General features: G+C 37.4%; 1 protein-coding gene across 7 annotated transcripts in view; it reads left to right on the plus strand.

The window, feature by feature from the left end:
• CNOT2 (CCR4-NOT transcription complex subunit 2) overlaps positions 1-27,423 on the plus strand; it is a 119,116-nt gene that overhangs the window by 52,233 nt on the left and 39,460 nt on the right. For 5 of the 7 annotated variants that reach the window (XM_006146175.3, XM_027770919.1, XM_006146174.2 and 2 more), the window contains 2 exons: positions 13,119-13,241; positions 26,471-26,537. In XM_006146175.3, the coding sequence (XP_006146237.1) occupies positions 13,119-13,241; positions 26,471-26,537 (190 nt within the window). The remainder of the gene's footprint in view (positions 1-13,118; positions 13,242-26,470; positions 26,538-27,423) is intronic. The other 2 variants (XM_027770922.1, XM_027770921.1) reach the window with 1 other exon arrangement.

The raw sequence follows: 27,423 nt of genomic DNA on the forward strand, positions 1-27,423 counted from the left end.
GGGGGGGATGGCCACGCTGCAATCCCTTCTCCTCCACTCTCCTCTCGGGGTCTTGGGCATGCACACACATGTGCCCAGCCCAGCGTAATTTTAAGCCACTGGATCTGGGACTTGACCCATGGTCAACTATGTGGGAGTTCAGCGACATAGCCATTACACTAACTGCTGGTCCCTGTTAGAGCGTATTTCTCACTACGGTAATATGTTTTCTCTTAACTACGCATATTCATTAAGGCTTTCTTTGCTTACTGATCAAACCTTTGGGTATATGCTAACACTATGAAATGAGATATATTCACTTATTTCTTTCTGATTTAATGTGATGAAATTCTAGGTTAAAATTTATATTTTCACTTTTCTTAGATCCATCTTATGTTCATTCATCAGTTATTCATTAAGTGCAGGGAAAATTGAATTTGTGGGAAAATTGAATATACCAATTTTTTTTTTTTTTTTGAGAGGTTTTTGCTATAGGGCGTGTGCACTCGCCAGCAAGACAGACAGACAGAAAGCGAGAAATCACCCCCCAGGAGGGATGGCCACACCATAATCCCTTCTCCTCCATTCTATTCTCGGGATCTTGGGCACGCATGCACACGCGCCCTGCATGAGGTTAAGCCACCTGGTCCAGAACTCGAACTGTGGTCTACTACATGGCGGCCCACCGCCAGCCATTATGCTAACTGCTGGTCCCGATATACCAATTTTTAAATAATGATTTTATTTAATTTTATTCACTGTCATTATTTTTTTGAAGTTGACCCGAGAGAAACAGAGAGAGAAAAGGAAAGTGAAAAATCAAGCTGCCTTAGCCACCATGCCACCTACCGGCTCTTTATATACCAATTCAGTTTAGTGCAAAATTTTTTGAAATCCATGTATATTTTTTTATAATACATATTTTCATGAACTTTCTGATGATCCTTTGTACATTCAACATATTAGGAATAGCAAGCCACAGTATTCTACAATTAAGAGGGCTTTTTAAAATTTGCAAGAGGGCATGTATGCTTACCTGAGTTAAGTGGGGGGTGGAAAGGACTTTCTGTTGGGGCACATTCTTGCTACAATCCCTCCTCCACTTCTCCACCCTGTTGGGATTTGGAGCGTGCATGCACACTTTTCTGGTATGTTCCTCAAGCTGCCATGGTCAGGATTCTAATCATGCGGTCATCCATTGGAGATCCAGCTCCTTTAACTATCAGGCTATGGGGCTGGCCCAAGGGGACTTTGAATAATGTTTCTAATATGAAGAGATAAAATTTTGTTCTTTACCCAAAGATTTCCAAATGTTAAAAGCTCCTTTATTCTTTTGTGAAGCTAAATTTTTTGGGGGGAGGAGGGGATTTTTTGTTTTGTTTTTGCTACAGGGCACATGTGTTTGCCAGAAAGACAGAGAGACACAGAAAGGGAGAAATCCCCCCCCGGGGGGGGCAGGGGTTGGCCATGCTGCAGTCGCTTCTCCTCCGTTGTCCTCTAAGGATCTTGGGGATGTACACACACACACACACACCCAGCATGAGTTTAAGCTGCCGGGTCTGGGACTCGAACCACAGTCGACTACATGGGAGTCCAGCAACATAGCCATTTTGCTAACTATTGGTCCCATGAAGCTAAAAATTTTTTTTGGCTTCTGTGTGTCTGTGTGTGTGTGTGTACCTTTTTCGCTGTTATATAACCCCCCCACCCCCCCTTTTTTTTTTTTTTGAGAGATTTTCACTATAGGGCGCGTGGTCTCGCCAGACAGACAGAGAGAGACATTAGAGACAGAAAGCGAGAAATCACCCCCCAGGGGGGATGGTCACACCGCAATCCCTTCTCCTCCATTCTCCTCTCGGGATCTTGGGCATGCACACACACATGCCTGGTGTGAGTTTAAGCCACCGGGTCCAGGATGCGAACCGCGGTCGACTATGTGGGAGTCCAGCGACATAGCCATTATGCTAACTGCTGGTTCCCAGCACCCTCCTTTTTTTAAAGTATTTTTTAGGAATTCAAGTTTGGACTATATATGTTATGAATTACGATGGGCAGCTCAGTGTTTTATATAAAAAAAGTATTGATGGGACCAGCAGTTAGCGTAATGAGTATGTCGCTGGACTCCCATGTAGTCGACCGTGGTTCGCGTCCCGGACCCAGTGGCTTAAAACTCACGCCAGGCGCATGTGCATGCGTGCCCAAGATCTCCAGAGGAGAATGGAGGAGAAGGGATTGCGGCGTGGCCATCCCCCCTGGGGGGGCTGATTTCTCCCTTTCTGTCTCTCTGTCTGTCTGGCAAGCGCACGTGCCCTATACAAAAAACCTCTATTTAAAAAAAAAATGTATTGATAAAACAAAAATTTCTGTGGTTGTAGATATTCTCAGGTTATAGCAATATAATGTTTAATATAGGAATATTTTAGCTTTATGGAATTTGGGAAATCTTTCAGTGTGATTTAATATTTCATGTTTTTCCCCTCAAAGGCAAATTACAGGGGCCAGCGGATGGTGTAGCGATTACATTGCTGACTCCCACTGGCTAGCATACGCGCCCTATAGCAATGGCCAATCATGGTTTGAGTCCAGGAAGACTTGAAACTCAAGTCAGGCATTTGTGTGTGTGCGCCCAAGATCTTGGGAGGAAAGTGGATGAGAAGGGATTGTGGTGTGCCCCCCCTCACCCCCAGGTGATTTCTCACTTTCCCTCTCACTGTCTCTGTCTTGTGTCTCTCTCTTGTGAGCTCTCACACATTAAGGTAAAAACCTCTATCTCCAAATAAAAAAAGGAAAGAAAAGGCAGTTATAAAAAATATCAGGCTCAGCTGCATGTTTTTGCAAGATACTGGAGTGAGATAAGAATGGGATGCATGGATTCAGAACCTGAGTCAGCCTGAATACATTGAGTGTGCCGATGCCTGCCTCTTTTCCTTACTGGCTTGGAAGCTATGGGAGGATCATGGCATGATGAGACCCTGGTGAGGGTACCTGTGTATGTCTGTCTGCCTCTCCTTCCCTCCACCCCTCCCCCCAAGAAATAAATGTTAAAAGTACATGTGTATTATATTATCTTTTGATATTATGGCTCCTCATGATTGGTTTCAGTTGTTAGTTGACTACATTTTAATAAAGGCAAATCATTGTTGATGGTGATGGCTATTATTTTTATTAAATTTTCCCTGCTTTATAGTCAGGGGAGAACTTTTGTGTGATGTTTACTGATATTGAATATGGAATGGGGGGGGAGAGTAGAAGTCATATTCTACATTCAGTAATGAGTGAATTATTAAAATATTAGGAAAATACTAAGGAAAAGATAGTTCTTTATTCCTTCTTTGGAACTGTATGGCTTGTAGTTAGCGGGTAGAGGGAGTGCAAACTCTGAAGCTAAGATTGAAATGTTGGTAATTATGAAGCAGTCAAAAGTCTAGTAACAATGTTTTTAATGTTATGGAATACATAATGGATTTTTATCATGATCCCGTGTATTATCATGCTAGCAGTAGAACTCCTTGCTACATTAAAGAGATAATCCACAGGAAAAGTTGCCATTAGTGATTTGTTCTTGTTTTAACTTAGTTTCTAGGCACATCCTACATATTTAATGCCACACTCTGTGTAGCTTTATAATGAAATTTAGAGTTTGGTTATAATCATTTTAATTCTTTGAAAGGTTAAATTGTGTTTTTTTTTTTCTGTGAAGAAAGTAGATTAGTTTTTCCCCTCTTACCCAATGGGAATACCTTCTGAGACAACCCAGTGGATGCCTGACATTAGGGATAGTAATGAACTCTTTATATACCATGCTTTCATTAAAGTACATACCTGTAATAACATTTCATTTATAAGTTAGGCACAGTAAGAGCTTAACAATAGCAAATAATGAAATACAACAATTATACCAGTATACTATAATATAAGTTACATGAATGTGGTCTTTCTTCCTTCAAAATACCCTATTATACTATACTCACCAATTTTTGGATTACAGTTGACTACGATAACTAAAACTGCAGAAAGTGAAATACAGAGAAGAGGACACTATTATATTTTAAAATGTTAGTTCATTGGGAACCAGCAGTTAGCGTAATGGCGATGTCGCTGGACTCCCACATAGTCGACCGCTGTTTGGGTCCCGGACCTGGTGGCTTAAAACCCACGCCAGGCGCATGTGCATGCGTGCCCAAGATCTCGAGAGGAGAATGGAGGAGAAGAGGGATTGCGGCGTGGCCATCCCCCCTGGAGGGGGTGATTTCTCCCTTTCTGTCTCTCTGTTTCTCTCTGTCTGTCTGGTGAGCACACACGCCCTATAGTGAAAAACCTCTCAAAAAAAAAAAAAGTTAGTTCATTTGCCTATGGACACATGACACATGGTATATATATTTGTTTATATTTATTTCTACTATCTAAAGTCCTCTTTCAATAATAATTAATTTTCAATTGATTAGTATTCCTCCTTTTAAATATAGTTTATTTTAAAAATTAATTTTAAAGTACCTTTCTCTGAAATAGAAATGATCAGTCTTATGTGACTGGCTGTGTCCTGCATACCTATACACCATTCATTCTCTTTTTTCTGCTAAGATGATCTTTTTTGACACACAGATACTCAGGTGAGGCAACCCTATTTACCATTATTCCCCACAAAATAAGGACCATGTTATTATTTTTGCCTATTATTGCATTTTACTTTACAGTTCAGGAAGTAAACACACATTGAACTGTGGAAATCATTGTTGTATCATCATTAAAAAAGGGGCTCTTGCAGATTAAGTTCAAAACCCATCTCTACTTATCAGAGAAATAATCTTGGATAAATTACCTAGTTTCTCTGATCCTTGGTTTTCTTTGCTACAGAGTAGAGGTAATAATTGTTCTGACCTCATGGCTTTATCATGATGATTATATAAACAAATAAAAATTTAAAACCTTTCAAATATTGCCTGATAATATAGTAAGTAGCCAGTAAATGTGATATAGTATATTGTGTAATTAGTTACGGTAAATATTTTCTTTCTTTTTTTTTTTGGAGAGGTTTTTGCTATAAGAGTGCATGCACTCACCAGAAAGTGAGATAGATAGCGAGAAATTACCCCCCCAGGGGAATGGCCACGCCACAATCCCTACTCCTCCATTCTCCTCTCGGAATCTTGGACACACATGCACACACGCCCCACCGGGTCCGGGACTCAAACCACGGTTGGCTACATGGGAGTTCAGCAACATAGCCATTATGCTAACTGGTGGTCCCATGGTAAATATTTTCAATGACTATGTGAAACAGGAGTCCTAATTTGGTGTGAAAGTTTCAAAGAAGAATGAGAGAAAGGACATTTTAAATATAGTTATTAGTATATCCCAAGGCCCTGAGGTAGAAAAGAACCAAGTAGCCAAAGGGGTGGCATGAGTTTAGGGATATCAGGGTAGTTGTGAAGAGAGAGGTCAGATAGGTTACATAGGGCCATATAAGTCTTATAATTGATTTAGAAGTGCTGTTGATAAGGAATTTTGATTACCAGGGCCATGAAGATAAAGTTTTACTTTAAAAAATCACTTTGACTGATGTGGCAAGTAGTTTTGAGAGGAGCAAGAACAGATTAATAGAAGACTTGTTTTGATGCTGTTGAAGTGGCTTGCACTAGGAAATCACAGTAGAATTGGAAAGATATTGATGATATGGATAATTTTAATAAATATCTAGGTGTAGTTTGATTAGCTTGGGTTTTAATTGTCAAAAATCACAGGGGTTACCTATACCTTTTTAAGAAATGAAGTAGCATTTTTCAGAGATTATCCTGAATAGGAACAGGTGTAAATTTACAAAAAGTAAGCTGAGGTATAAAGTTTGTGTTGGGTTTTAAGATGATTATTACTCCAATGTTTGGCAACTCTTGTCCTGTATTCTCTTTGTAGGAGACATTTAACAAGGGTTTCAAGAACAGGAGAGTGACAAAATCAGTGTACTGTGGTTAGTAGTGTGGCAGTATGTAAAATAATGTTAACAAAGGGAAGCCTGATTTAGTTAATCCATGCCTATACTTTTGACCTCTTAACCTGGCATTGGAGGTCTTACATGCTTTTCCTTTTCTAACACTTTCTGTCTCCACCTCATTTGTGTTGGCTGTATTGAAAGTTTTGTTGACTTACTTGCACTCTGATCACTTACATAGGCTTTTCTTCTGCCAGAGTTTGCTTGCTCCTCCCACCCCACACAGTTTTTTTTTTCTTTTAAATGAAGTCTTTGCCCAAACATTACTTCTTTTTTCTTTTTTTCAAGAGAGATTTTTTTGCTTTAGGGTTTGTGCACTCACCAGAGAGATAAGAGACACGCAAGAGAGACAGAAGTAAGAAATCACCCCCAGGGGTATGACCAAGCTGCAATCAATACCTTCTCCTCCATTTCTTCTCTTGGGATTTTGGGCACACATGCACACACGCTGGGCGTGAGTTTTAAGCCATGGGGTCTGAGACTTGATTTCAATCGACTACCTAGGAGCCTAGCAATGAAACCATCATACCATCTGATGGTCCTAACATTACTTCTTTTATAATACAAACTTTCAGTCTGTTTCCCTCAAAGTTAGATGTTTCTCACAAACCACGGTTGGCTACATGGGAGTTCAGCAACATAGCCATTATGCTAACTGGTGGTCCCATGGTAAATATTTTCAATGACTATGTGAAACAGGAGTCCTAATTTGGTGTGAAAGTTTCAAAGAAGAATGAGAGAAAGGACATTTTAAATATAGTTATTAGTATATCCCAAGGCCCTGAGGTAGAAAAGAACCAAGTAGCCAAAGGGGTGGCATGAGTTTAGGGATATCAGGGTAGTTGTGAAGAGAGAGGTCAGATAGGTTACATAGGGCCATATAAGTCTTATAATTGATTTAGAAGTGCTGTTGATAAGGAATTTTGATTACCAGGGCCATGAAGATAAAGTTTTACTTTAAAAAATCACTTTGACTGATGTGGCAAGTAGTTTTGAGAGGAGCAAGAACAGATTAATAGAAGACTTGTTTTGATGCTGTTGAAGTGGCTTGCACTAGGAAATCACAGTAGAATTGGAAAGATATTGATGATATGGATAATTTTAATAAATATCTAGGTGTAGTTTGATTAGCTTGGGTTTTAATTGTCAAAAATCACAGGGGTTACCTATACCTTTTTAAGAAATGAAGTAGCATTTTTCAGAGATTATCCTGAATAGGAACAGGTGTAAATTTACAAAAAGTAAGCTGAGGTATAAAGTTTGTGTTGGGTTTTAAGATGATTATTACTCCAATGTTTGGCAACTCTTGTCCTGTATTCTCTTTGTAGGAGACATTTAACAAGGGTTTCAAGAACAGGAGAGTGACAAAATCAGTGTACTGTGGTTAGTAGTGTGGCAGTATGTAAAATAATGTTAACAAAGGGAAGCCTGATTTAGTTAATCCATGCCTATACTTTTGACCTCTTAACCTGGCATTGGAGGTCTTACATGCTTTTCCTTTTCTAACACTTTCTGTCTCCACCTCATTTGTGTTGGCTGTATTGAAAGTTTTGTTGACTTACTTGCACTCTGATCACTTACATAGGCTTTTCTTCTGCCAGAGTTTGCTTGCTCCTCCCACCCCACACAGTTTTTTTTTTCTTTTAAATGAAGTCTTTGCCCAAACATTACTTCTTTTTTCTTTTTTTCAAGAGAGATTTTTTTGCTTTAGGGTTTGTGCACTCACCAGAGAGATAAGAGACACGCAAGAGAGACAGAAGTAAGAAATCACCCCCAGGGGTATGACCAAGCTGCAATCAATACCTTCTCCTCCATTTCTTCTCTTGGGATTTTGGGCACACATGCACACACGCTGGGCGTGAGTTTTAAGCCATGGGGTCTGAGACTTGATTTCAATCGACTACCTAGGAGCCTAGCAATGAAACCATCATACCATCTGATGGTCCTAACATTACTTCTTTTATAATACAAACTTTCAGTCTGTTTCCCTCAAAGTTAGATGTTTCTCATTTGTGTCCCAAAACACCTATCACAAATTTTCACGTTGTAATGTTATTTACAGGTTTGACTCCTAGCTAGGGCGAGAGTTTATTCAACACAGGGATTATTGCTTATTCAGCTTTTGTCTTCATTAGCATAGTTTTTGACAAAATTAATGTGCTGGGGAGCATGTATATTGAAATATGAAAGGAAATCAGTCAGGAGGCTAAAAAAAAAACAGTCTAGAGTTTAAACCAAGATGAGAATAGGAAGAATGGCAAAAACAAATGGATATTAAAACCCCTGTGAAACAAAAGGATAAGACTTACTGGATGAGAAAGTTCTCTGCAAATCAGTTTAAACATTATGGATTTAGTACTTCCTAGGTAGAAATGTATAACAGCACTTGAAATAACACTACTAAAACCTTGAGGTAAAACTGGAGATAATTTTGAAATCAATGTTTGTTTGCTATCAGGAAAGGTCCCCTCTGCCATGGGAAGTGTTCCCGTTTCCTGGGATTAGGATTCTATGCCTAGCCCAGCATTTGCTAGCATTTAGACAATAACTTTAGAATAAATTCCTCTTCAGAGGCCTTGCTAAAAGATATCTGGGTAAGATCCAATATCATCCTGCCTTATAAAGGTTCTGAGCCGCCTTTTTTTTTTTTTTTGGCCACTTGTGTTCAAAAAAAGTTTAAGAAGCATTCTATCTGGTACATACATATATCACATATTTTCTTGGTAAATCTCAATTCGTTCTTCTTGTGCTTACAATCTAGCATGAAAAGTGAGAGAGGGTGGTTGGTTAACAAAGTAGATGTAAGCCTTTGTTATGTTTGCTTGAAAAAAAAACTAACAAATTGTGTATATCAAAGATTCCAATACATTTTGTATCTAACCAAAGATGAAGTATGATTTAATGTTCAACTAGTATTTTAAACTCGTTTACCAAATTGACTTCAGTATACATTGTATAACCAGGAATTTCAGTATTTCAATATGGTATTAACATATCCTCTTTGAAATTGATAGACTTTTTTTCAGGAGGAGATTGTGAATACCCATTCATAGTCTCCTTGCCTGTCTCCTGCCCTCCCTATTAGCTCTTCCTCAAGGTTAAGGGAGCCAGATCTCACGTGACTGACCATGGTCTAAGTAGTAACCTCTGTAGCTTGAAAAACAAGCCACTATGTGTGCATACATTCCCCTAATCCTGATAGGAAGGAGAAACGAAGGAGGTGGGACTATAGTGTGACTATATCCCTTCTGGGGGAGCGGAAGGGATATAGTCCTTTAATCACTTCTCATCACCTCTGTTATTACCACTGTAGTCCAGACCACCATCATTTATCACTGGCCTCCTAACCCCTTTTCCTAACAGCCATCCTTATCTCTATAGTCCCTTTCTCTCAGAGCAACTAGAATTATTTTTTGAAAATACATGCTACATCATGGGACCAGCAGTTGGCGTAATGGCTAAGTCACTGGAGTCCCATGTAGTTGACTGCGGTTTGAATCCTGGACCTGGTAGGTAGCTTAAACTCACACCTGGTGCGTGTGCGTGCGTGCCCAAGATCCTGAGAGGAGAAGGGATTGGGGGGTGATTTCTCGCTTTCTGTCTCTCTGTCTCTCTCTGTCTTTCTGGCGAGCACATGTGCCCTATAGTAAAAACCTCTCCAAAAAAATATATATGTATATATATGTATTTATGCCACATCGTATTACTCTTAGCATTAATTGCCAGGTGAGGTCTTGTTACACTTGCCAGACAGAGGGAGAGTCAGAAAGAGGAGAAAGCTCTCCTCCCCTCCACCACCGCTCCCCCAGAAGGGATATAGTCACACTATAGTCCCACCTCCTTCGTTTCTCCTTCCTATCAGGATTAGGGGAATGTATGCACACATAGTGGCTTGTTTTTCAAGCTACAGAGGTTACTACTTAGACCATGGTCAGCCACGTGAGATCTGGCTCCCTTAACCTGGCCCATAATGCTGAAGCACAAACCCTCTCTTCACCTAAGAATAAAATCCAGGGTCCTTCTTGCCCTCACCAGTTTCTCTGACTTCTGTTTCTACCATTCACCACCAAATTCAGACTGCTTGGGCTACACCTCTTAGTCTTGCTGTTCCTCTGAACCAGATAGTCTTCCTTCAAATATATTTGCCTGTTTGAGTCCTTTACTTCTTTGCTTGATTCTTTTCCTCTCAGTTTCACCGTCTCTGGCTATTCTAAAATACATTCCTATCCCTTGCTATCATTTTGTGTGGAATAAAGGACAGCTTCCTCCTCTCTTTTTATAATTTGTCACAGGGTGTGTGCTCTTGTTAAAGAGAGGGGAGGATAGTGAGAAAACACTCCCACATAGGGGATGATAATGCTACATTTCTCCCTGCTTTTGAGATTTTGGGCCTGCACAACATGTTTTCACCTGATGTGTTTTTCAAGCCTCTGGGTCCAGGACTCTATCCCTGGGGTTGGCCATGTGGGATCTAGCCACCTTAACCACCATACCATGGACTTGTTTGACAGTCCCTTTAAAATTAAATAAATTTAATTTTATATAAAACTTATTTTCTTTCTGATTTATCATGGACCAGAATTTTTTTCTTTCATTGTAGCACTCATACCTAGCCTGGTGTCTTGCACTTGGGGAGCACAGTAATCTACTCTTACTTTTTTGTTGGGAAGTCAAATAGTTAGTATTTTTCACTAATGTTTAATTTTGGTGTTGAAGTACACAAAGCAGAAATGAGGTTGTCTATAATTGTTCTTTTTCCTTCCCCCTCCCACTTGCTGTCCTCTTCTACCTCCTCCTACTACTCTCTAGAGCACACACACAGTGAAGTGAGTCTTGAGAAAATCTGATCCTGATGGAAGAGGACTATCTCTGTATTTTTCTATATCTAAATCATCTTTATGTTTAATTTTCCTTTCAAAACAAACTTCTTTACACAGTATTAAATTTCCTATTCTATATAGTTAACTTTAGTCTTGGACTTCTAGGACTCTTTAGTTACAGTGATAACTGTTATAAAAACATTATCAACACAGGAGTTTACTACGTATTTATTTAAGTTCATTTATTTGTGTAAAATTTAATGAGAGATGACCTTTTATTCACTAAAATTTTATTGAACTATGTACACCAAATGTAATTTTTCTGTTTATTCATTCTCAGAGTTTAGTAGCAAAGGTACTGTAAAGAGAACTAAATGTTAAATGTATCTTTAACTTTTGCAAAACTAACTTAAAATTGCATATATATTGATAATTTACAAACTCTATAGTGACATTTTACCACTTTTTTCCACCGAAATTGAATACCTTTTTTTCTCCTTTTAGGGACTAGTTAGAATATTGGTGGCATCCTACTCTGAAATTAAATTTATAATTATAGAACAGCTTTCATGACATTCACCAGGGAGTCAGTTGCCCAAAGAAGATTGTGTACATGTGTTTTATAAATTAACAGACCATTTAAAAGTATTTTTTTGTATTTCATGCCTGAAGAGATGAATAGCCTCCAGACTATAGCAATGTGTAGTGGGTAAGCTGTCTTAGGCTACTGTTCTTATCTCACTGAATAGCTTTTTCTCAGGCCTTCTTAGGAAGGATAAATAATTAAGTTTCCTACAAATTTAACAGGGAACTTAAGATATAAAGCAATGATTAAATAGCATACGTGCTTTAAACAAAATTCCGTATGGAATTTGTCCTTTAAAGTCTTTTAGCATGTCAGATGGCTTGATAAATAATAGTGAATATAGTGTTTCATTTCTAAAAGACACAGCAAATTGGTCACTTCTTATGTATAATAGAAGAAAATGCTCTTAGTTTAAGTGAGTGTACAAGACAGATACCAAGTTTGAGGTACATTTTTCCATAGCATTCTGCAGACAGTTCCAATTTAATGAGTGCTTGACTTTATGATGTGTTTATTGGACTTAGCCCCATCATATATTGAAGGGCAACTATTTGTGAAAAGATGGTAGTTACCTTGTATTCATGTCTGTACAAATCCATACTATTTTTGTTATTCACTTTACTTTTGAACTTCTCTACTTGTTGTTAGAGGGAAGAGGTTGACCTTAAATAACTTCAGGCTATTGATAGTTTTAGGAACTTTATAGAGGTCACCTTAAAAAAATAAAGATAAATAAAAATTAGTACAGATTTTAGTAATTATTTTTTTTGGTGCATGGGTTCAAAATTGCTAATGTTGGATTTTTGTGAAGGCTTAAAAAGCAACAGAATAAGCAGGTCACATAATTGAGATTTTAAATTATACCAGTATAATGAATGAAAGATTATCTTGCTGTTATGTGAGTACTTGTGGTTTGAGTTAAAATTCCAGTATGCCACCATACTCAAAAATGCACTATTTCAGTAGACCTAGATTATTTAAGTAAAGATAATATGCTCTGGTAAACAGATGGCTTATAAAATAGATACAGTGATAACAAAGGCATCAATGTTAATGATGCAGTTGAAGATTTTGAGTAATTAAGCCAAACATAAAATTTTTTTTGGAGAGGTTTTTGCGATAGGGCGCGTGTGCTCACCAGACAGGCAGAGAGACAGAGAGATAGAAAGTGAGAAATCACCCCTCGAGGGGATGGCCACGCCGCAATCCCTTCTCCTCCATTCTCCTCTTGGGATCTTGGGCACGCACGCACACGCACTCGGCGTGAGTTTTAAGCCACCAGGTCCGGGACGCAAACCGTGGTCGATTCCATGGGAGTCCAGTGACATAGCCATTACGCTAACTGCTAGTCCCCCCACCAGACGTAAATTTTAAAAGATCTGCGAATGGAAAAATTTTGTTTGGGATCCCAATTTTTCAAGAATAAATGATACTCAGTTCTTTAAAAGTAATTGAAACTATTGTATCAGACAGGGTTTAAGATTATCTTCTTACCTTTAGGGCTTGAAAATAAATATCTAATGCTATTGAGTGTCGGAAAAGGAATGATTTGTTTTTTCTGTTTTTCCGACAATCCAATATATTGTTGTGATCAGATTTACAAGTTTCTCCCATGTTCCATTAGCCCTTAGTTAATATATTTTTGTGTCTTAGCAATGCTTGCTTCATTTTCTGTTTTCCATATAGGATTCGGGTAGAACTGGACTTTTTCCAGAATACTCTTGATAAACGTAATATTTTTGTTTAGGTGACAAACAGCATGTTTGGTGCTTCAAGAAAGAAGTTTGTAGAGGGGGTCGACAGCGACTACCATGACGAAAACATGTACTACAGCCAGTCTTCTATGTTTCCACATCGGTCAGAAAAAGATGTAAGTTAATCAGTTACATTGTGTTTACTCAGCACTGTATGTTTCCAGGTCCCTGAAAAGCAGCATATGAACTGGTAGAGTACTGTCTGTGATGACTGTGTGATTGTTTTGGCATAATGCTAGGCCCAGGGGATGCAAAGACACCGAACTTACATTCTAATGGGAAATGTAAATATCTTATGATTTTCAAGTTAGAATAAGGTAATATGGTGGTAGGAAGTACTCAAAGACATATAATAAACATATTACAACTTCTGGGTAGTTTTTTTTCCTTTCCTTTCGATTTTTGCTATAGAGAACTTACCCTCTCTGAGAAGAAAGAGAGAAGGAAAGTGAGAAAGTGTTTCCAGGAGAGTGGCCATGCCACAGTCCCTTCTCCATTTTCCTCTCAGGGTTTTGGGCAGGTACACACATGTGCCCAATGAGTTTTTCAAGTTGCTAGGTCTGGGACTCAACTCTGCAGTCAGCCATGTGTAATCCAGCCACCTTAACCACCATGGCCACTGGCTGGCCCTGTTTTGGCTTTTTTATATGGGAAGTAACTTTTTTTTCTTTAATTTTTTGCTGGAGAGCCTGTACACTTGCTAGAGCAAGCTAGTGAAAGACAGTGGGAAAATGAGAAAGCAGCCCCCCTGGGGAATGTTTGCACCATAATTCCTTATCCTCTGTTTTTCCCTTTTTGGGATTTTGGGCTTGTTTGCACACACCCTGTATGTGTTTCTAAGCTATCAGGTCCAAGACTCAAAACTCAATCTCTCTGTCGACCAGGTAGGATCCAGCTGCCTTAGCCATCTTACCATAGACTGGCCCACCTTGTTACTTTTGCATTAAAACAAATGCAGATATAGAGTAAAAAGTAGATTTGCACAGATTTAAAGATATGAAACAAAAGGAAGACTAGAAAAAAATAAAAGATTTGAAAGCAGCCCCTAATGGCCTTGTCATGCTGTAATACTTACTCTCCAGTTTCCCATATTGTCAGGATTCTGAGCACATCCACATGGGCTCAGTGTGTATTCAAAATATGGTAGATGATAGGCAGTAGGTGTGGTGGAATTAAGGCGGCAGGATCCCACATAGCTGACTCCACTGTTCTGATAGCACAGTGTTTTTGTTTGTTTGTTTGTTTTTTTAAGTTGTAGATAGTGTATTAAAGAGGTGTGAATACAGTGTTTTGGAAAGCTAGTAGTTCAGTAATCTGTGTTGGACTAAAGGAATTTAGAATATATCCAGGTCATAGCAAATTTGTAAAATATTTTCTTTTCTTATTTAGAGTGTGTAGTGCATGCGCTATTGGGTGAGTGTACTCACCAGAGAGACAGAGACAGAAAAAGAGAAATCACCCCCCAGGGGGATAGCCACTCTACAATCTCTGTTCCTCCATTCTCCTCCTGGGATTTTGGGCATACATGCACATGCGCCTGGCATGAGTTTTAAGTTGCCAGATCTGGGACTCAAACTGTAGTCTGAATCCAATGAATCCAATCTGGGATTCATACTGCAGTCAAATACATAGGAGTCCAGTAACATAACCATTGCGCCATCTCTGGTCCCAAGTTTATAAAATATTTTAAATAATTTCAGTTGTTCAGATTCTGTTGAGATACTTTAAATTCTACACCATACACTGTAGTCAAACAAGTTATATTTTTGTACTTTGTACCTACCCAACTCCCACTTGAAGCCTTTATAAATTTGATATTCTTGATTTCCTATCTGCCCTAGCTGTTAACTCTATAAGATTCTTAGTGATTTTTAAAACGCTTATAAAGTTCTAAGATATGTAATAAATGCCCTAATTTTTCTTTATAAAGTTGATCATGAGTCAATCACTTTCCATGCCTTTTTAGAATTTTACAGTTAGGCTAATCTACGTTTAAACGAGGATTTTATTTTTTTCTGTTTTGGTATGTTTCCTCCTTTATTTCTGTTTGCAAAATTTCTTTGTCAATTTTGAGATGAACTACCAGTTGCATTACTTGTACTCTTCAAATTATGTGTGTGGTGGCTTTGTTTATAATTGTGTGCAGGTTAATATCTTATGGACATTGTCATCTGTTAGGTCATTGGGAAAGTCATGACATATTTCCATGTTTTTCCATGCAAAAATGCGTCATGACTTTCCTGGTGACCCAATAATTTTGTTACCTTACTGCCCTATTAACTGTTTGCTATTTTATATCATTAATAGCTGAATTATTATTTTGCACAAGTTTCTGTGTTTAAATGTGTCTGTACATTAAGAATTTGGGATGTATTTTTGGTAGGATCACTGCAGAAACTATAAAACTTCTGACTTGTTTATGTGTTTGTATAATGACAGTTAAGTTTGATGAAAAAAGTGGTTGTAAAATATTACTGATTGATGAAAAGCATTTATTCTAATTAGAAAGATATGAAACTTTCAAACTGAAAGTTGAAATCTGAAAGTCTGTTGAGACAATTACTAAGAGGTATTTGTCTTCTCAAAAGCAGAAATAGTCTTTTTAAATCAGAATTAGTATATAAGCTTAAATATATACCCACATGTGTTGATTACTATTCTAATCTAGTTAGTTGTCACAGAAGTGATAAATGGTTTGTTCCATAAAACTTAAAAGGCAATTAAGCAGCTAACATGGCATAAGGATTAAGAACTTGGACTCTAAAGCAATAAACAGGTATGTGTGTGGGTCCTGACTTTGCCTGTTAGCAAGAACTCTCCAGGCCTCAGTTCCGTCATTTGTAAAATGGGGATAATAATTCAGTAGCAACCTCATAAATTGCTTGCTGTTGCTGTTATTTTTTTCTTACTACCAAATAGCACAGGAAAATGATATAAATTTAAAACAATGTAGATGTGGAAAAGAAAAGAAATATTACCCATAATCTTATTAGTCAGGAATAATTTACTACTAAGATTTTGATTTTATACTTTATATATTTTTATTAAAAATATATGATTATTAAATCTTCTGGGACATACTTTTTTCCATGAGAAAATTTGTACCAACGTTTACTTTCATCAGCACTCATGCCTTCCAGAGTACCATTATATTATCTGTAAGTCTTTGCTAATAGACAAAACAACCTTATTGTTTTAATGTACATATATTGAAACACTGCTAATTTTTGCACACACATATGCATGTAGGGATGTGTCTTTTCCATATGGTTATTGGCCATTTGTTGACCACTGTATTTCTTCCTTTGTATATTACTTATTTTGTGTGATTTTCTATTTCTATATTAAAACGACAAATCTTATTTGTTAGTGTTCTCCATATATTAAAGTTAATAAGCTCTTGTCACTTGTCATAAACATTTTTCCAACATTTCACATTCAGTTTATTTCATAATACTTGTACTATGCAAATATTTATAGTTTTAATCAAATGTGGTATATCAACCTTTTTTTTAATGGTTTCTGTTTTGAGATCATACTTAGACATTTCCCGGTAGCTTTCTTCTGATACTTTTATGTTGTATTCTGCACATATAACTTATGTATATTAGAAATGTATTTTGATTTAAGGTGTGTCATATATTCTGCCAGATAGTTCTGTCCTCATGAGATTGTCCAGTTGTCTTAACACAATTTATACTTTGGATCATAGTTCAGGAAATTTTTCTTTATAGGACCAGACAGTAACTATTTCAGACTTTGGTGGACCATGAGTCAAAATCAAAGATACTATATAAAATCCATTCCTATTACATATAATAGTCATTTATATAGTCATTTAGCACATAAAAACCATTCTTGGTTCATACACCCTACAGGAACAGGCTATTTGCTAGATTTGACTTAGAGACAGTAATTTGCACACTCCTGAGTTAAACCATTCATTTGTGGCTGATTGAAATAATTTCCTTAATAGATACTAGTGTCTGTTTTATTTTTCAGTCTGTTTCTGAACTCTTGTTCTATTTGTCATAGTAGCTGTTATGTCAGAACTTCAACACAGTTTGAACTGCTGTAGTTTTTCTGTTTGTTTGTTTTTTAAGTTTTTGCCTTAGGGTACCTGCACTGGCAGAGAGAAACAGAGAGAAGGAAAGTGAGAAATTTTCCCCCAGGGAGGATGACCATGCCTCTCATTCCCTTCTTGTTTATTCTCCTCCTGGGATCTTGGGCATGCATGCATGTATGCCCGATGTGATTTTACAGCCACCATGTCCAGGACTTGAACCGTGGTTAACCACTCCACCATCTGCCAGTCCTGAATTGCTGTAGTTCTAAAGAATATTTAACATCTTGGATAAGGACGCTGAGTACTTTTTATGTAAAAATGTGTTATTGACCTTCTTTTAGAAGGATATCTATCGTTAATTGTATTGTTTATACTTTTTTTTTTTCTTTTGCCTGAGACTGCATTCAATTGCCAGAGCCTAGGTAGTTGGGGCTGGGCAGACAGAATTGAGAAAGTTCCTCATCATGGGGTGTGATCACACTGCAGTTCTTTCTCCTCCATTTCTCTGTCCTATTAGGATTTTGAGCACACAGTCACACACTCTTGCCTGACATATTTTTCAAGCTACCAGGGCCAGGTTTCAAACCACAGTCGGCCTTGTGGAATCTGGCTCCTTTAGGTATTAGACTATGGGACCAGCCTTTTTTATGCCTTTTAATTAAGTAAAGTTTTATAGTTGCTATTTTTATTGCATTCTTTGGATTGGCTTTTACCTATCTATATAATACTTTGGGCATGTAGCATAACTGAACTGCCTTGTGAAATTCTTTTACTAATGTTTGGTGATTGAGAATTTGGGCACTGGAAATCCTGCTACACAGGTTATTTCTCTTACATGATTTACTAGCTCTCTGGGGCAAGTTACTAAGTCCTTCTGTATTTTGGTTTTCTCATTTGTAAAGCAGTAGTACATGACTCATGGGTGGTTATAAGGATTGAATGAACAACTGTATGTAAAATTTTAAAAAATATATTTTGGTGGACCAGCAGATGGCTGATAGTTATGTCACTGGACTCCCAAGTAGTTGACTGAGGTTCAAGTCTCAGACCAGGTAGTTAAAACTCATGCCATGTGTCTATGTGCACAAGATCCTGAGAGGAAAATGGAGAAGGGGTCGTGGTGTGGCCAACCGCCTGGAGGGTGATTTCTTGCTTTTTGTCTCTTTCTCTCTCTCTCTGGCATGCGCACATGCCCTATGGCAAAAAAATCTCTCTTTAAAAGAAAATATATATACATACATACATATATATATATATGTATTTGTGTATTTATATTATAATATATTTTATATATATATTTATATATATAGTGAAAAGGCACATGTGCTCACCACAGAAAGACAAAAACAGAAAGCAGAAACAGAAAGCACACCCCTTGGGGGATGGATACACCACAGTTCTTCTCCATCTCTCCCATGTTTTGTGATTTGGGGCACATGCAAGCACACACTCAAAGTCTTTTTTAAGTCACACAGTCATTTGGGATAATCCAGCTGCCTCAACCACCATACCACTGGCTGGCCTATAAACTTTTAAGAAGAACAGATAGGGGGCCATTAGGGTGCCGTGGTGGTTAAGGGCACTGGACTCCCACGTGACCAACAATGGTTCAAGTCTGGGACCTGGCGGCTTGCTTTCTCACTTTATCCCTCTCTCTCTCATTCCCTGTATTAGAAAATAAATAGATAAATGGATAGAGTTAAATAAAATAATTCTTTGTTAAAAAAAAATAAGAACAGACTGAATAAATGTTTAATAAGTGTTGCTATTAATTTGATTTTGGGGGGGTTTTAAGGTGGTTACATATGTCATTTGCAAATAATGATTATTTTTGTCCTCATAGAAGACCTCTCAAGGAAAAAGTTAAAATATATTAAATAAATGTTTTGAAAAATTGTTTTAACTTTTGTCTCTGAAAAGAGTGAGAAAATAATATTCTTTTTCATTTAACCAGAGGGACATGTGCACTCAGTGGAGAGAGACAGGAAAAGTGAGGGAAAAAAAAAAAAAACCTCTTCCCCCCAGTCAGAGGATGGCCACACTGCATCCCTTCTATTCAATTTCTCCTTTTGCAATTTTGGGCATGTGCACAGATTGGGTCTGGGGCTCAAACCATTCCCTTGGTTATGTGGGTTCCACCCTCCATAATCATCACCATCAGCTGGACCTGTGGCATCTTTTTTTTTTTTTTTAATGTTTTTTAAAGTGTTTTGCCTTAGGACATGTGTACTCATCAGAGGGAGATGAGGAGAGGGAAAGTGAGAAATCACCTTCCGGGTAGGATGGCCAAGCAGTAATCCTTTCTCCTTCATTCTCCTCTCGAGATTTTGGGCTCACACAAACACATGTCCGGTGTCATTTTCAAGCCACTGGGTTCAGGACTTGCAGGGTAGTCAATCCTGTGGGATTCTAGCCCCTTAACCACCATACCACTTCTGGCCTCAGCTTTATTTTTAATAATCCTGTTTTTAATTTTAAAATGTTCTTCAGATTCTGTCTCAATATAGAACTCTTGTGTGTATACATACACATATACATGCATGCACATTCTTCCTTTTCTCTTGCTTTTTGTAGATGTGAAATAGAAAGCAGAATTCATTTGTTGTATTTGCTTTGCACTGTTAACATAATGCTAAGAATTATCACCATACCTTTAAGTAGACTGTACAATGCATGCTTTGAAAAACATTTTGGAGAGGTTTTTTTTTTTTTCACTACAGGGCGCGTGTGCTTGCCAGACAGACAGAAACATAGAGACAGAAAGCGAGAAATCACCCCCCAAGGGGGATGGTCACACCGCAATCCCTTCTCCTCCATTCTCCTCTCGGGATCTTGGGCACGCACGCAGACGTGCCCGGCGTGAGTTTTAAGCCACCGGGTCCGGGACGCAAACCACGGTCGACTACGTGGGAGTCCAGCGACATAGCCATTACGCTAACTGCTGGTTCCCTTGAAAAACATTTTAAAACACAAGTATTTGTTTTCCTTTTTAAATTGCCTTTGTGGTCAAGAAAGTTTTATTCAACAAAATTTTGTTGCATCTTGAAGCCATTTGTTCTTAGGTGGGAAATAATTGACCAAACATTTTAATATTTTTAAAAATAAATGTCATGATTGAAAGTATACTCATTGGAGGGAGTATTTATGAGAAGAGGTCACTACTAGGAAGCAACGCTTAACACGTGTTGTTATGGAGAGCTGGCAGATGCCAGATTTGCCTATTAAGTTTTTAGATATTATTTAATTTGCCAGTGGATATGTGTACTTGTCCAAGAGAGAGTTAGAGAGGGAGAAAACACTTCCCCATGGGTTATAGTTACGCTCTAATACCTTTTTCTCCATTTCTCTTATCCTGCTAGGATTTGGGTAAGTATGCACACATACTTTTTTTTGGAGAGGTTTTCGCCATGAGTGCATGGGCTCACCAGACAGACAGAGAGACAGAAAGCGAGAAATCACCCCCCAGGGGGAATGGCCACGCCGCAATCCCTTCTCCTTCATTCTCCTCTTGGGATCTTGGGCACGACGCAGTTTTAAGCCACTCAGTCCGGAACTCGAACTGTGGTCGACTACATGAGAGTCAGCGACGTAGCCATTACACTAACTGCTGGTCCCCACATACAGATACTTTTTAAGCCAGTGTGTTCAGAATTCAAATTGTGCAGTTAACTGTGTGGGAACTGGCTCCGTTAACTACTAGGCCACAGGGCTGGCCCTCAAATACATACTTTTTAAATAATAGTTATATATTTTTTCTTTCTTTTTTCCTTTTTTTTAGTTTTGCCATAGGGTGTGTGTGATCTCTGGGGAGAGCGAGAAAGTTAGGGAACATGAAAATCACCTTCTAGGGGGAATGTCTGCACCACAGTCCCTTTCTCCATTCTCCTCTCAGGATTATGGGCAAGCACACACATGTGCCTGGGATGTATTTTAAGCCTTCTATTCCAGGACTTGAACTGTACAGTCAACCATGTGGAATCCAGCCACCTTAACCACCGTGCCACTGACTGAACCCACGATAAAAATATGTTAAAATACATTTTTCTGATTTTTTTTTTGTCCCTTGACATTCTTTCTCTTTTTTTTTCTTTCTTTCTTTTTTTTTTTTTTTTAAGTAGAGGGTGCTTGAACTCAGAAGACAGAGAAGAGGGAGAGAAGAAAGCAGCTACCACCCACCCTCATGGGCAATGGTCACACCACAATCTCCTCAGTCTCTCTTTCCTTTTGAAATGTTTGACACACACACATGCATACACACACATACACATACATGCCCATTATGTTTCTCAAGCTGCCAGGTCCTAGAATCAAACAGCACAGTTGGCCATGTAGGATATAGCTATCTTAACCTCCTGGTCATAGAGATGACTCTTGACATTCTTTATATTAAAGAGAGGGTAATGGGCATTCTTGGTCAGTCAGAGAAATTACTAAAATCACAATACATCGTCTTCTAGTTGATTTCTGTTTTTTATTGTTGACAATGCACATTGTAGATTTCATGGGATTTCATGGCCATCCCAGGGGGGGATGGCCACGCTACAGTCCCTTCTCTTCCATTTTCCTCTCAGGATCTTGGGCATGCACACACACGGGTCTGTTTGGTGAGAATTTAAGCCACCAGGTCCGGGACTCAAACCATGGTCAATTACATGGGAATCCAGTATAGCCATTACACCAACTGCTAGTCCCCAACTAGGATGATTATATACTTGGGAGCATGATAATCTACTTGTTGTTTTAAGCCTTTTACTGTTGATGTGACATTTTTTGTTTGTTTGTTTTTTTTACCCTTCTTAAGAACACGAGTTCTACACCTATTTTACCTAGAATTTTTGAAGATAAACTTCTTTCTTAGCTTTCTTGGTTAAATTTTACATAACCTAGAGTTTTATTTTAAAAATTTCTCAGAGGTTCAAGATCCCTCTGTTCGCTGTTAATGAATATCCTGCACTATGAAGAAGATTAGATTATTAGCATCTGCTACTACTATTAAGCACTTGCTCTGTGCTTTCTCTTTTCTCATTGTACCTTTTCTTCTAAACTATGAGGTAGATAGTGTTAATTCCATCTTATGGAAAGGAAACTGAGGCTTGGTCCCAGGTAAGTGGCAGCAACCAGGATTCAAGTTAAGATTATTTTCTAACTCCAAAACTGGTTCTTTTTTATGCTGCATTTCCTTCTATAATATATCTCTTGATCCAAAATTTTATATTTTTTTAAGAAATTTACCTTTTAATAACTTTCAACCATTTATATTTATGTTTCTATATGCATACACAAATATATTTGAATATATATATATATATATATAAAATATGCATTGTGTGTGTGTATTTATATTTTCTGTTTGTGTGTGTATTTGTTTTCTGTTGTCTCTTTACAGTAGTTACTGCTCTGCCAGGGTACATTTCTCATGCTGACCTTAATAGCATTTTAATGTCATTCACATAATTTTTTATTGTATGTTAAATCCTTTTTTTTTTTTAACTATTACTAGAGGGCATATGTGCTCACCAAAGAGAGAGCTCACTTTCCAAGTGGGGCATGGTCACTTGCAATTCCTTTTCCTTATTTCTTCTTTCCTGTCAGGATTTTGAGAAAACACACACATGTGGGCAGAGTATGTTTTTCAAGTCACTGGAGCCAAAATTCAAACCATAGTAGGCCATGTGGGATCTGGCTTCCTATGCACAATGCTTAACCGCTGTGCTACTCGGCAAGCCCTTAATTCACTTTTAGCACTGATACGTGCTTTCCCGATTCGCAAATATGTAATATTAAGCATAGATTCTTTTGGAAAAGAAATTGTATATTTTCATTTTTTTAAAGATTTTTGTTAGTTTGCTTTTGTGTTTTTTTGTTTGTGTTTTTTTGTTTTTGTTTTGTTTTTCCTGTAGGGTGTATGCACTCAATGGAGACACAGAGAGACAGAAAATGAGAAATCACCCCCCAGAAGGGATGGCCATGCCACAATCCCTTCACCATTCTCCTCTTGGGATAGTGGACATGTACACACATGTATTGGGTGTGAGTTTTCAAGCTGCAGAGTCCAGGACTTGAACCCTGATCAGCTATGTAGGAGTCTAGCACCATAACCACTATGCCACCTGCTGGTCCGCATAAATCTTCAAAGCAGTAATTTTTAACATCTGTCTGTATAGCTTATGAATACTTACTTTATGTGGGTGTTAAAGGTTATAAACTCTTAAATTTACCATTAAACAACTTTCATAATCCTGCAAAGCTGTGTTGTTCGCCTTTTTCAGTGGCACATAGAAAAAAAATTATACTTATCATTATGTACTGTGGCAGTTGGATCACCCAGCTACTCTTGGTCTAAGTAATAGACCTAGGGAGCTGCAGCCTCTTTATCTTCATGCTTTGCCTCCCCTCCGTTTGTGCTCCCTCATCTCATCCTGAGAGGGTTGATACCTTGGCATACATGTAATTAATTTTTCACTGTATAACTTCTATGAGAAAGTAGGCTAAAGTATCTGCTGTTTGGAGTTGGTGTTAAATAAACAGATTTCTGGGAAAAGTAAAGTTGTCAGTGATTCAATAGAAAATTCCCATTTTGGATCATTCTACTTCATGGACTCTTACTGGCCAACATCTTATACTTGAAGCCTTTAGAAATAACTACACCAGATCAGCAGATGGTGTGGTAATAAAGGCTCTGGACTCCCACATGGCTGGAGTCCCAGACCCAACGACTTGAAAATGATGCCGGGCATCTGTGCACGCAAGCCCAAAATTCCAGGGAGAGAGTGGAAAAGTGATTGTGTGGCCATCCTCTCTGGGGGGTTGTTTCTTGCTTTCCCTCTCACGGTCTCTGTCTATCTCTGGCAAGCACACATACCCTCTGGCAAACACCCCCCCCACCCCACCCCTGCCCAAGAAAGAGAAGAGAGAAGGGAATGAAAGGAAGGAAATAATTATACTCTTTCCTTTGTAGCTTATAGCAATAACAGAAAGTCAGGATTCTTGATTATTTTATATAAAACTTTTACCTTCTTTCACCAACTAAAGTTTCATGGTATATTACACATCTCCTTTGATCTTGTTCTTGCAATTTGGAAATGAATCTTTAGTATGCTTAAATAGTATTTTCAGTGACAATAATGTCTAAGAAAAGAACCTGGTCATACATCTTTTGAATGATTGAGTATTCTTGATAAAGACTATAGGGTTTGAATGTTAGCTTAATTGTCTTAATCTCATGCCTTCTGAATTTGAGAAGGGATATTTATATGGTTCGATGCTTTCTTGGAAAGTTTATTACTACATTATAAATACTGTTGTCTTTTGAGTAGTGTGGAATTCACCCCCCTATCTCAGCAGATTAAAACCACCGTTGTATTAAAAATTTTGTGAACTTTGGAATAACAAAAACCACTTAGAACTTTGATATGAAATAACCTGAAATGTATATTGTAAAACTTCCATTGTTTAAATGTTTCTACTCTTGTTTTTTTCTAATCATGATCAATGTCAGCATGGATTTCCTTCCCTGGAAATCAGAGCAGCCTATGATTATCTTCTCATGGTTCTCCATTTATTCCCTTTTTCAGTATCCCTGATATTTCAACAGAACATCAAATACTGTTACTCTTACCATCAGAAAGCCCCTCATTTTTAGTTTCACTTCTGCTATTCTAGTTTAGTATCTCACCATGTACCATTTCCATCTGTTTCTGCTATTAGAATTAACATCCCAGAGCATATTTTGATCATGTCACTTCCTTAATTAATATTATTTTTTTCTCTTCATTGCCGTAGTTAATATTCATCTCTGTATGACATTTAAGAGGACCCTTTCATATGTGACACCAGCGTACTTTTTCTTTTATTCATTTATTCTCCTATTCCATGAGAGAGCGAGGATGGGATCAGAGGGGGCTACACGGAAATCTTGGCATACCTGTAAGGGTCTTCATATTGGTAATCCATTCTCAGCCAATCAGAAACATGGGGGTGCTGTGTGTTGCCCACAGGGAGAAGAACCCAGAGCGCAAACTAGGGACCTCATGCTATGGTGTAGCATTTCTGAGTGTTGGGTTACCACCTTGCCATTGCAGCTGGCCAGCATACTCTCTTTTATTTCCATTCTTCTGTGCCCCAAAAGGGGTGAGGTTTATCTTTTCCTAATTACTCTATTACTCATCAGCACTGTTTCTTATTTTGTATTTTTTTCTAATCATGATACTAATCTTTATTACATCCTCACTGCATATTCTTGGCCTGGAAGACTCCTTCTATACCCATTTAAATGTTACCACTCTACAAAGTATTCTTGATAGTTTACTTCTGTACAGAATTATCAACCTCCAGTGGTGCTTTATAGTTCTTTAGAGCATTTAAAGCACTAACTTAGAATATACTTAGTTGTGTTATTTATTCCCCTTTTTTGATAGGTTATAAACTCTTTGATTATCTGACTCATGTCTTAATTAATGTGTTGTAAGATGGAATACGTAACACAATTTACTCAGCTCAAATATTAAACTCTACTTTGTATATAGCTCTATTACACTCACATTTCTGCGAGGAAATATAAATGAATATATAATTTTCCAGGAATGTGAAATGACCTTTGAATAATATTCTACTAGTAAAAAAGGACCTTGATGTAGTAAATTGATACGTTGTACAAGTTCCATGTAGTTCTTATTCATATTCATATAACAGATCATACAGATTATATACTTATGTCTACATGCTTTGTGTTTTTAACTTAATCTTTGCTATTGTATCATGTCTTCACTTATTATATGGTTATATGTATATTTGTTCAACTTTTCTACCCACTTGATATACATCAGTTATTTGTATGTATAAATCAAGAAATATTCTTACAAAGTTCAGACTTTTCTATTTAGATAATAAACTGAATTTATAATTTACTTTACCATGTTATCAAAGAATCAGGTAATTTCCCTTATAAGTTTATAGAGCTGACCTTCTGAGACACTGATTTGTGTTTTTGTTAGCTTCATTGACCTAAATTTTAAAGATGAAATAATAGTGTTGCCATAGTTGTGTTTAGTGTAAGTTAATAGAACTTCTGAAAATTAAGTTCATTTGCGGAGTTTAGTTTCATCAAATTGTGAAATTCTCTTAAGAGACATGAAATTTATTGTGATATGCTTGTTTTATGTCTTTATGGATGGGAAATGTGGACTAGACTCACCCTTAGGGTATGATTTAAAGGTTTGTAAATGTGTAAATGCAATGCTGTATGTTCTCTATGCTCTAATATAATTAATTTATTTCCAGATGCTGGCATCACCATCTACATCAGGTCAGCTGTCTCAGTTTGGGGCAAGTTTATACGGGCAACAAAGTAAGAATTTTGCATTTATTCTGGGATACTTTATTTAAAGAGAAAATAAATAACTATCAAATAAAGAATGACCAGTGCTGCCCCATGGCTTTATGGTAGAGTTTAAAAGAAAGATTTTAATTTTTGGAGTTTTCTTTATTTTACTTATGTGGCAAATCCCTCATTATTTTGGGACTTACTAACTCTAAATTTTATTATCTTTTATGTGTAGCATAGATTAAAATTTATTTCATCAGCTTTGTAACTATAATTTCTTTGCAGTATTTTTGAATAAGGATTTGCTAAACAAATTAAAAGACATTTTCTGTTTTTAGTTAGAAGAAGTTAAAAGTCTTTTGTTTATTTGTTTGGGTAGACGTTTTTGTTTGTTTTTATATATGTGGCCTGTTTATTAATGTAAGCCCATTGCCCCGCAGCAGATTGTGAAATATTCTCTGTTTGGCAAATGTTTCTTCTTTAGCTTTAACTCAATCTGGGTATAGGGTCTAGATTTTTGATTCACAGTTCAGTGTTTTTCAATTATTAAAGTTTCTGGGGTTTTTATAAATATTGTAATATTTTTAAAGCACTTAACACAGTGCATGGCTCATAGTAAGTGCTCAGTAAATGTTAGCTGTTGTTATTACATAGAATTTTTATAAAACAAAATTAGAGATGTCTTTAGATTTTTAAAAATTGTTTATATATTAGTAAGATTTTATGATCTCTGTTAATGCCAGAGATCTGTTGATCTCTCCTTTCTGTAAGATCATGTCCTTAATAGAAGAGGGAAGTTAAATGTGTTGTAAATTTCCTCAAAGGTTAGAGGGTAAGTGGATAAATGGAGACATCAGATGACTGTCTTCAATAACATAGAATAAAAATCATTTATTTCATTTGAAACTCT

The sequence above is a fragment of the Tupaia chinensis genome, unplaced genomic scaffold (assembly GCF_000334495.1).
Source record: "Tupaia chinensis unplaced genomic scaffold, TupChi_1.0 Scaffold000168_1, whole genome shotgun sequence".
In the NCBI taxonomy this organism is placed as follows: Eukaryota; Metazoa; Chordata; class Mammalia; order Scandentia; family Tupaiidae; genus Tupaia; species Tupaia belangeri.